The sequence below is a fragment of the Buceros rhinoceros genome, unplaced genomic scaffold (genome assembly GCF_000710305.1).
Source record: "Buceros rhinoceros silvestris isolate BGI_N320 unplaced genomic scaffold, ASM71030v1 scaffold10115, whole genome shotgun sequence".
NCBI classification, from domain to species: domain Eukaryota; kingdom Metazoa; phylum Chordata; class Aves; order Bucerotiformes; family Bucerotidae; genus Buceros; species Buceros rhinoceros.
In genome coordinates, this window is record NW_010414573.1 from 108,393 (window position 1) to 120,159 (window position 11,767).

General features: G+C 39.3%; 1 protein-coding gene across 1 annotated transcript in view; it reads right to left on the reverse strand.

Annotated features, from left to right (window-relative positions):
• The window catches only part of ITGA8 (integrin, alpha 8), a gene marked incomplete at its 5' end in the record, with an annotated part of 112,583 nt that extends 100,926 nt beyond the window's left edge, over positions 1-11,657 (reverse strand). Inside the window, 2 exons of the mRNA XM_010137137.1 lie at positions 37-137; positions 11,533-11,657. Coding sequence (XP_010135439.1) covers positions 37-137; positions 11,533-11,657 — 226 coding nt within the window. The remainder of the gene's footprint in view (positions 1-36; positions 138-11,532) is intronic.
• Between the last annotated feature and the right edge of the window lie 110 nt (positions 11,658-11,767).

The following is an 11,767-nucleotide window of genomic DNA, read 5'->3' on the forward strand; positions in this document are numbered from 1 at the left end:
TTATCACCAAATGAATACCAAATGCAGAATACTTACCACAACTTTTTCTTTATGAGCTTTGACTGTTGCCCCAAACCACTGATTTGTCTTAAACTCAATAGGTTCCCTGGTGTCATTGACTTTTATTTTCCTGTTGTCTGACAAAGAAAGAAGCAGTATGTTGACAGCTTATTTTAAAAAGTATTACCCCGTGAATTACAGACACAAGTGAACAAACTAATGGATATATTACACCGCATCTACCATCATCATCCCACCAGCTTAACAGGAAAAGGAAATTCTAGTATCATTTAAGTTTTTCACTGAAAACAGCTTAAATTCACATGTGAAAATTCAAAATAATTACACTTAAACTTCAGAAAAAAACTTGGAAGAAGAAACCCTGTGTCTCCTCCTGCCACATAAAAGTTTACCTGGAATTTATACTGAAGAATGAAGAAGAATCTACAAAAATAAATGAAAAGCCCTAGAAAGTTTTCTCATGTGTAGTAGAAACTTTACATGCAAATAGCATGTTCCATAACTAGTTTTTGTCAAACAAATCACATTTCTCAGCATGCATATTCGAAGACCAACATTATAGATAGCAAAGGACTTAGTTTTTAACAGAATTACATGTGTACACACTGTCACAAGAGACAGCTTCGTAATGTTGCTTTATATATACTCTTGCAGATGTCAGCATAAGAGAAGCCAACTGGGCAAAGACTCAGGCCAATTATAATGCATTTCAGGTTTTAATAAAAAGCAGACATCCCTTCCTTTCACCCTCAGTTCTCTGAAGTAAACTGATTTCCCATATGTTCGTGGGCTATGCTCTTCCCTTACCAGTCATTCCTAATGAACTTCTCAATTTATATATAAGCAGGGCATTACTCCTGCCCCCTTGTATCTGCATTCTCTTGTTTGTTTCTGGTTTGTATCAGGAGGGATTTCACAAGAATCATTCCTTTTTATTCACTGTGAGTGAAAATAAAACTATACACTGTGTACCTTGGAATGTAGAAAAAAACCACAATGGCCGATTGTATTCTATGGCTTTACATACACTTTTAAAAAACTAAGGAACAATGCAGTCAACACTTTAAGAAACCAATACTTCCCGGGATTTGCCAGACAGTGATAGAGGAGATACCTGGACGCGTTTCTAGCATGTTGGATCCCTAGTTACTTCAGCTCATGATAAACCCATGAATGTTAAAGACATAAACTGAGTTAGAAAGAAAAATGCATTATATCTGGAGAACAGGGTACTCTAGCTCCGTACTTTTTCTAATAAACATGAAGGAAAGTTGAAAGAGAATGAATTTGTGAAAGCTTGAAGGTCTCTGAGAAAATATCTTCATACAAACATTTGTTTCTGTGTTGCAGCTATTCCAGAAGAATATTTAATTTCAAAAATTCAGGAAGAATAATTGAAAATCACTCTAAAAATATAAATTTAAAAAAATGTATTTTATTTAAGTTAGGCCTAAACTGTAAGAGTGTGGGGACACACTCTTTGACACACTACATTGGAGGAGCTGCCAGCTTCTACCTAGTTGTTAGCAACACCACTTTTGATTATTTTGTCCAGTGAAGTCAGGCCCTCTCAAACTTTAAAGTTTCAGGGGTTTTTTTCTTTTTTTATTGCTCCAGCAAGGTTAAACATGATCAATGACCACAGATGAGATCTTGATAGAAATAAAGCTTTTGAAGCTTGAAAATCAGCGATGGTCAGCTTACACCAGCCAACATTAGTCTAGTTCTGAGGACACTCCCAACCAGCATTCCATTTTAAAAACAGCTTACATTTTCAATCAAAACAGAATACTACTGGCAAAGCGTAGAGAAGATGTTAGGTTTAATTTATGTTAAATTTGAGATGTTAGGTTTAATTTATGTTAAATTTGAGATGTTAGGTTTAATTTATGTTAAATTTGAGAAGATGTTAGGTTTTAAAACTAGGACAAACATTTGTAGGATTTATAAAAACCGTAACTGAATTTACAAGTAAATCGGCAAGAACTGTACATACACATACCCCCATCCTGCTTAGTGGCATGTATTAAATAATCAGTAAAGTATCACAGGTAGACAAATTAATAAATAGTTTTCTCTAGTTAAAAAATAGTTAAATCTCTTTTGACAGAAATTCTCTAACCACTTTTGTCCAGAATCCTTGCTGGAGCTATGGAGTCATAATCCCAGTTTCTGACGTTGTGCCTTAAAACACAGTTTAGTCTTTTGTATATTACAACCAACCAGTATTTCAGATTGCTGGGAACCAGCTACTGCTTCACTTGTCTAAATACATGTGGACTGCCATTACTGTGTCCTGACAGCAAGGCTCTGAATGAAGCCATTGTAAATGTCCACTTCTGAGCTAGGCATCCACTTATAACAGAGGACATGATCTAAGGCACAGTTATTCTCCTCCTAAAGCAAACATCTGAGAAGGTCAGAAGAACCATGGCCTAAAAGTACTTAACTGGTTTTTTTTACCAGCTGTAGATAGCCACAGATTATTAGAGTAGACTCAGATGAAAATTTAGACAAATTACTCAGACAAATCCCAATCCAGTTTAAAAAAAAAGTTGGTATTTCTGTCTTTGGTACACCCACCAAAACTGTGTTATCTAAGTGTTTAAAAAATAACTTGACTGTATCCTGACAACACCCTTATATGACAGGGTCATATATCTCTCATACACCATCTCATATCAGTCATATCAGAGTCATATATCTCTCATTTATTCTTATTATTTATGGGGATCTGAGGCCTATGGGCTATATCTGAACTGTACCTTACTCACAGGCTAAGTTATATTTCTGTGAACAGCAAAAACTTGGCTTAAATTCAAGCTGCATTCAAATGTCTGTTCTCTTCTGGAAAAGAATGCCTGGCCCCTTTTAGGAAGGAGTCCAGGCTATCTTGTATCATGATACGTGACACTAGTGCAAGGATAGCTAGAATACAAGGCAGCAGCTGGACTGGGCGCACAACGCCTGAGCCTGTCCAGCGACTGGTCCAGCGAGTGCCTAAGAACCAGCTGGATTACTTCAGAGCCAGCCCAGAAGCTGTTCCAGATGGTCAACAGGCTGGATGACTTGCACATTTGGCTTGAAACTCAGCCCTAGAGTCACTCTTAATTGTACTGCATAAGACTGTATTGCAGGCTAAGGCCCGGACAACCTGGAGTATGCAAAGAGCAGAAAGATGTATAGATTTAGGTGTAAGACCATCCTTAAATTGCATTTCAGCAACCCAAAAGCATCTTATTTTCTCCTGCAGGAGCCAAGACTTCTATATACTGGTACTGCCCCCCAACCCAGCTGCAGAAGCAGCTCTGGATATGGTGAAACATGATTTTCAGTGTTCCTTCACCCAGTCTTTCAGACTTGAGGTACCTACGGGTTACCAAAAGTAAAAAGACCCCTTAAACCAAAGCAGCAGACGGACAAGTGGAAAAATTTGAATCCAGACAGTAAAACGCAGACCTATATAAAGGACAACAGTGCAGAGATTCATTTTTAGGAATTAAAGCTTGAACCTGGAGCAAGTATTAATGCAACTCCATAATTTGCACGCATTAGACTAAATCTGGCACTTTCTATGGGGATTGGTGTCCTCTCAGTCACTGAGTCAGCACATAATAAACTGTTTAACAGGCATGAATCAAACATTACTCTTACAAGTATTTCTTTGTTGTCATAATCAGGAACTGCATAAGAAACAGATATTTGCAAACAGATAGTGGTTCATTGTGGTTCACACAGCTTTTGAAAACTAAAAGTAAAAACTTCAGCATCTACCATAACTTGAAAATACTCAAACGATCAGAAGCAAATAAAAATATTTTAATCAAACTTAACACAGGAAAACAATACTTCTAATCAAAACAATAAATCCAGTTATGTAATATACCTGCAACTCTTCCAGGTAAGTTCTAACCCTTCAGGAAGTTTGAAAAGTACTCTGTTTACTTGCTCTGTCTATGCTTGCCTGTATGTACTGGGTAAAAACAGCTGGCCATTAACCAGGCATCTGCAGCAGGCTCAGAGACACTCTGCCCTCTAATCTGTATCTACTCACACTACCTCCATGATGGCAAATCCCTTTCAAATACCTGGTTTGATACGTGTGTCTGTGTGTATGTATCTACGCACATCTATAGAGAGAATATAAAATGAAATATATATACTTCATATATTTATACATAAGTATATATACACAGGGGTGAATAAACACCTCAACCTATCCATATTTATACAAAATGGGGATACAAATATGCAAAACAACATTTGGAATGCTATGTACAGTTTTGAGATACCAGTGGGTGTTCAGCCTGAAGAAGAGAAAGTAGATATATTTGCACCTAATCCTGTGTTCAATAGGTAGAGAAAAAAGAGCCAAACTCCTATTTCAGGTACACAGCAAAAGGAAAAAAGGCAAAAGACACAAATTACAGCAAGGGAATTTCTCATCAGACACAAAGAAAATACTCTTCACCGTGAGGGTGATTAAGCACTGGAACAGATTCCCCAGAGAGGCTGTGGAATCTCCATCCTTGGGTAGTTGCATAACTTGTCTACACAAGGCTCTGAGCAACCTCATTTACCTTCGAAATCAGCCCTGCTGCATCATTAGGGCCCTGCCTTACAGGAGGGAAGAGAGAGGAAAGGGTTCGTACTGGCACACATCATCCCATATTCTAGAAGTGAGGGAAGAGAGGGGACTTTGTCAACCCTATCACCATGGCAGAGTGATATTTTGTTGTCACTACCATGAAAAATTCCAATCACACCAGCCATAACTAAGCAAAGGTAATTCAGCAACATTCACAGGGTCATTGATATTAGACTCTCAACAGAGAGACAGAATACAAATGCAAAGTAAAAGACTATGACCTGGGGAACCAAGCCAAGCAATTGCCTTCCACATTGATGTTGGGGGAAAATGAAGTCTGTAGTATTTAGAGACAGTAAGGACATGCAAAATCCTTGCATGTTGAGAAGGGCTGCTTCTATTTTTAGATTTATCTGATGCTGAAAACATCTGTTTAATTTCTGGTTCTTATTGTCCCTTAGATGCTATTTATATGAGTTATTTTAATTTAATAGATCATATCTAGACAACTTTATTTAGATTTTCATGCCACAAATCAAGAAAAAAGAATCATCAAACCCAACAGGATTTTTTCCCTACGTACAATCTGATCAAAAACAAATTAATACCCCAGGGCTTGAACTAACAAAGCTAAGAGTATTTTCTCCCTTCTTTAGATAAGGCTGAGACTTATAAAAGAAACCCATGAGGGTCTATTATAAATCAGAAAGCTACAAGTGAACCGTGAGGCACTAGATAAGGTCTTACTGGCATAGTGGACTGAAATGTGTCAACATTTTGAAGTACAAAAAAGTTCTCCCGCAGCACTTTCTCTTGAGATGCAAATTCTGTTTTGTAACAGGATTCTAAGCTTTCCTTAGAATCTTACCATCTCTATAGCTAATGAATTTTTCATGTAACTAAACCTCTGAGTCCCAGAATACATCCTTTCCTTACACAGTATCTGGGTTCTGTTATGATCAGCTCAACCGCTGGCCAGATAAGCCCATGGTTTTTATCAACTGCATGCTTGGCCAGAACTGATCTACATCCCTCTTCCTATTCCTCTTCAGAGGAGAAACAACTTCTCCTCCAGCTGGTTTAGAAAAATATAATCTACTTTACTAAAACTGGTAAACTTAACTGATAGCAAAGACAAAACCCCCATGAGTTCCGGAAACTTAGAGGATGTAGTATCTAAAATTCTGCCTTTAGAAACTAATTTAGAAAGTAAGAACTTGTTGCAGCCTATTAAGTGTTACAATCAAAAGTGACCATTATAATGAGTCTCTGAAATATGAACTATTAGCTTTTTACCAGATTCAAACACAATAGGGTGCTCCGGGGGAATTTAAGTTTGCTTCTGTCTACAAGATGCTTTGAGTGGTTCAGGAGTTCCGCAGTTAATGAACCGGGGCTTTAGTCATATTGCTCTCCTGCTACCTCTCCTGGCAGCTGAACGGAAGAGCACCTCGTTTAAACACAAGGACTTAGTAATTCTACCTCAAAGCTAAAGCAGAAATAGTCATTGTACACCTCATTTTGTAATGGAGAAACTGAAAAGGACAAGTTAGCTTTGTGCAGGTGAGAGAAAAGACAGATCTCAACTCGTTAATACAATGCCAATGCTTGTTCCCCTGTCCTCTCGTTGAGTTTCAAAGAGTATGGCAGCCTTACACTCCAACGCAACAGGACAGATTTACAGAACAGAGAAACACTGCCCTTCAGCCTGTATTTCCCAGAGTAAGGGGATACTAAAAGCCAGTCCATTACACATTTTCTCAGTTACCTGCTGCAACAGACCTGGTTAAAGCACCAGCTGTGCTCTCAGGGGCAGTGCTTTCAGCTTCTTTGCAGAGTCTTAGATTTAGGGAGCTTTAAAGAACTGCAAACATGGGACTGCACAATCAGTGCGTATCAAGAGCAGGAACACAGAGAGCTCCTGCTAAAGCCCCCTCTTGGCTGGAGGCCATATCACTGGCTAACCCACATGTCTGGTTACATGACCTGTGTCTGGATGGGTCATCCCACTTCCTACAGCACATCAACAATTCATCCTCATGCCGTCCTCTGCCCCCTTTCCCTTGTCAGGAGCAATCTGTTTCATCAATAGGATTAATTATTGATGTTTGTTTGCAAGTAAATCACCTTGTTGCGTTAGAAATCTCTGGATTAGCTACTCTGAAGAACACAGGTGACTTGAGCAATTAGTGACAATCTGGGAGAATTGCCTGTACATCAATTTCAGTTAGGTGGTATGACTTCTAGGAATGGGCCACAGACACTGCGGCACCTCTACTAACTCTAACTAAGATACCTTCTCAGCAGAGTAGTTTAGCCCACGGACATTTCCACATTAAAGCAAGTTATGCAGTTGCTTATAGCACTTAGACCAGCTTGAACATCCTAACCTATCACAGTGCCATAGAGGTGGTTTCAGGAGTAGTCTTGGTTTTGAGTATCAGTGCTAGTATTAAGGAAACCAGTCTGTATTTGACAGATAGAACAAGGCATTTTGCAGTAATGACACATTTTTAAAGGCATTTTAAGATCTTTCACTGGGAATTGAGTGAATACTGAGTGTTCCTGTTGAGTATACATTAGTAGCAAAAGGCAGCGTCTACTCTCTCATGTGATCTTAGTTCCTGAGAAAAAAGGAGCAAGAGAGCTTCTCAAACCATATGGACCTGTCTTTTGTAGTTTAAAGCTCATGTGAGACAAAGAATGGAGTTTAGTCCTGAGTGTCACAGCCTGTGTGTGGCAGGGAGGTTAGCTGCACCTTGCCAGTGACTCTGGTTGCAATCCTTGCAGCATCAGGATGTTACTTCCAGTTAGCCTTAGCATTTCTATCCTCCCTTCAGGACTCTATGGCATGCAGGATATAGAATAACTGTCTTTAAATTAAAACTTCAGTTAGTTTAAAAACAGAAAGATATTATTCAGAGAAAATCAAAGCTTGTCAACAAAACAGCCTCTACAGGACCAAAGACCATCCTGTCTCACTGCTTACCATCATAATATTAACACAAGCAAGCCTATGTTTTTCACTAAGGCGTCTATCACATACTCGGTTCCCTCACATCACTTTCTGGAAAAGGGGCCCCTCTATCTAAAGCAATACATGCTTTACAAACTCAACATGTTCTTTTTTCTCCTTCCCTTCAGGAGCATGTTCTTGTTCATCATTGCCTCTTAATAAGACTTAAATGCTTGTGGAGAGATTTTTTTTGTTTTTAGTTTGTTATACTTCACAGTCCCATAACAAGGTGTATCTATCCATTTGTTCAGTAAACATCTCAGTATCTGTAAAACACAGGATAACTATAAATTAGTACAGCGCAACTCCACACCTATAACACCATGACAGTGTCAAGAATCTTGACTGAAGACATCACAGTGAAGGACTGAAGTTCTCACTATTTTAATTTAGTAGGACTAAGATATTAATAGTATCCTCAGCCTAGGCCATATTGACCACCATCAGTGGTCCACCCTGGCCTCCAGTCGGGAGATTTGGAGACACACCATACATAACGCTGCTGCCTCCTTTGAGAGCACGTGTAGAATCAGTCTCGAGGAGAAAAGACAGCGCAGAAAGAACAGTGCCTCAACTACACCACCCAAGGAGACCTTCTGGCGTGCTCTTTGCAACCGGTCTTGCCTATCCCGCATTGGCCTTTTCAGCCATCAGCGCGCTTGCAGCAAGCGTGGGTAAAGCCCTGCCCAAATCTTTGTCCGCTAAGCCAAGCCATGATGAATACAAATTACACCAAAGCATTTGCAAATGGAGGAACGCTTCTTGAAATTAGGTCTACTGTTCTTGTGGAAACACTGAAATAATCCATACAGTTACATAGGAGTCTTACCAACTAGGCACCCACTTACACACTTACTTGTGTCAGTGAAATCCAAATAACATCCAAGTGCACTGTATGTTCCCTCCTCAGTGGCAGAACATAGCTTATATCGAATGCAGCATACCTGAGCTTCCTTTGTGTACCCAGCCCTCAGAAACGAAAGACATGGAGTCCTCACAGTCATAAATAATTTAAGCCAGTGGTTTTCAACCTCTTGGATTTGTTCATTTCTTGAATTTTTATGTTATAGTGGAAATTTCATGGTTTCTGTATCTGCAGCAATTTCACGTATCTAACTTGGGATATAGTTTATGTGAATCTGCTTTTCTTTTACAAATTCTTCAGAACTTAGAAGTCCTCCATTGAATTCTTGTGGATTAAAAATACTGATTTAGTGAATTTGTTGCGTCACACTGCCTTTTAAGTGTTACATCATACATTCCCTTTCTTTCCAGTTCCACTCAGCTTTTACTTCTGATCTCAATTAAAAATGCTTTCAATTGTTCAGTAGTTTTGTTTAATTGTGCTTAGTGAATCTAACTGAAAGAGCTGATATTATTTGGTTAGAGTCCAGAAAAAAGTACTTAAAAAAAAAAGCAGCTTTGTATAAAAATGCATCAGAATGAAATCTTCCAGCTCTGTAGCAGACTTTGTCATTTTTCTGTTTTGTTTCAGAAAACATTCCCAAAGCTTTCCAAGACTTTCAAAATGTCCTATGAGACACGAATGCTAGAGATGAATTTCCAGTCTTCTAACAGTTACTGGGTGTTTTTGTTTTGGAAGAAAAGATAATCTTGTAGTTAAGGAACTGAAGGTAGAAGATAAAATGCTGAGTTAGTTAGCAGTGTCATCGACAACTTCCTATATGATCTCTGACATCCCAAACTGACATTTTTTTGTTTATCAGAATAAATATAAAGTGTGAATATAAATATAAAATGGGAAGAGCAGCGCTTCTGAGTGATGAAGGGATAACGAGTACAATGTGTCTGTGCAAGAAAGACCCCTAAACTGACAATACCTTTCATACTTACTCAGGACTATCTAAGTCCCACTAGGCATACAGCGGCCAAAGGCTTTGAAAGGAATTGTGAGTAACGGACTATTTGAAACAGTGTCATCTAGACTAGAGCTCATGTGGACTGCTCTGTTTGGGGGATGTGGTGGTGGGACAGTGGAAGAGATGGAAAACTGGCTCCTTTTGGAGAGAAAAAAATGGCATGAAGTTTACATCCATACTTCAGCAAAAAGAGTCATCTAAGGTGTATTGCAGCTGCCCTTTATGTTGCTGTCAATGAAGAATGGGTGCCGATACAACCTAAGCAAACTTTCCAGGGGACCCTGCCTATGAGGGCAGCTGGCCATTGCTGAAATGGGCAAAATTACATTTTTACTGCCCTTGCTACTGGAATTAGACAGCTAATGATAACACTGCAAAAACTGCATACACTGCAGTCCCTCCTCCAAGTACATTTGCACTTACACAGAAGGCTCTCCGTGGCTTAACTTCAGCTGTCTACAAGTCAGGCATCTATAAAGAGGACACAAACAACTGTAGACTGAATGAAACACACCTCAAGCTGAGCAGTTGTGTCATACAGTCCAAAGCCTTGTTGATAAACTTATAAGCCAGTATTAGTGCCTTTATTGGAAACACAGTATCTTCAAAACAACATCTCTGCCAAGAGTAAGGGGTTGTCCTGAGTCTCTTTAGTAGTCTTTTCTGGAGTTTCCCACAGGAACACCAGATGTCCTTATGGGTTTCATCACTAGGTTTTCACTAGGAAACAGCTGGAATTTTCATTTGGTCTGTAAGTTTTCTAACTGAACCTGAAATTAATTTGTATAGATAATGTATTTCACTTGTTACATGAACTATCTAATAATAAAATGGAAATACAGGAATATTTCTGGTTTTACATTCAAGACATATGCTGAGGGCACATTTACAATAAAAATATTGTATGCATACAGTCTATATCTGTACATTCACATTTATATATAACCACATGCTCTATGTAATATTGCATGTCCAGGTAGCCACATACACACAGAGGACCTATCTCTTACTATGTTTTGATGAACGCCAGCATGAAGGGAGAGTCATCCTGAGTAGAGTTCCTAGACACCAAAATCGCAAAAGGATGTATGGATGGCTGAAGCTTGAAGAGGTAAAGAACTGCACTGTTTACTTGCTACATTTAAGTAAGATCTTCTAATGAAATTTGTGCTCTCAGAAAAAAAAGAATTGTATTGTGTTCACATTTGAATAAACCACAAATGTTAAGATTAAATATAACCTAAAGAATTGTAACTTCTGCTTAATGATTAAACTGTAAAAGTGCCTAAATAAAGCCAATCAGTTTTGAAGTCCCCACAAACACTAAGCTTAAATTATTTTCAGGACCTATAAAAAGACAACAGAAAACATAAACAGCCTAAACTGTTTAAAACGTGTGTTCCATCTAATTAAATAAGAAACATCTGTCCTGGGATTTTGGAAGTGGATATAATCCAGCCACATTGTGTCTGAATCAGTTTGCATCTAGCTTCCAATATTCTGAAATAAAATTCTTGCTTTCTAAAAAAAAATTAAATAAGTATGCCACACAAGGCACTCCATCCATCTGAACAGACAGAAAACCACTTGCTGAAAATAACAGCAAAGACTAGTAACCCAGTGATTTCCAAAATTCAGAGAAATGTGTGAGTCAAGAGTTTTGGGGGGTTGCCTTCTGATAACTCAAAAATAAAACTGAATATTTTCAAAATGAGGAATCTGCCACAAACTTCTTTCATTAAAAGATCAGAAAAAGAAAAGGAAAAGAAAGAAGCAGTTATTAAGACGAACTACGCACAGATCCTGAAGGTCATACTCCTGTTATTTCTCTGGGGACCATTAAACGCTTTCCTGCAAGAGCACATGGATACGGACTGCCCGGAGCGGGATTTCTCTAGCGAACTGCTTACTCAGGTGGAAGTGACACCACTAACGCGAGCGCGGAGGAAACTTGTGCCGAAGGGGGACCTGAGCACAACAGAGCAACACACACAAGGCTGCGCTACGAGATTCAGCGCTTTACTTACTGGTGTTATCAAAGGGTATCTGCCTGCACTGAGCTGCGGGCCAGGCGCAGTAGTACACCGCTCCTCCTTCCACTATGTCTGGTTGCGTGGTGTTGGCCTTGGGAGCTCCCACCAGGACACTGACTCTGCGAAACACACCGGGAGGTCACCGGGGCGATCAGGACCGACGGGCGGCGGCTGGACAGGGGCTGTCACCTCGGTGACCGGCCCGAGGCCGGCGGGCGGGACGTCGCCG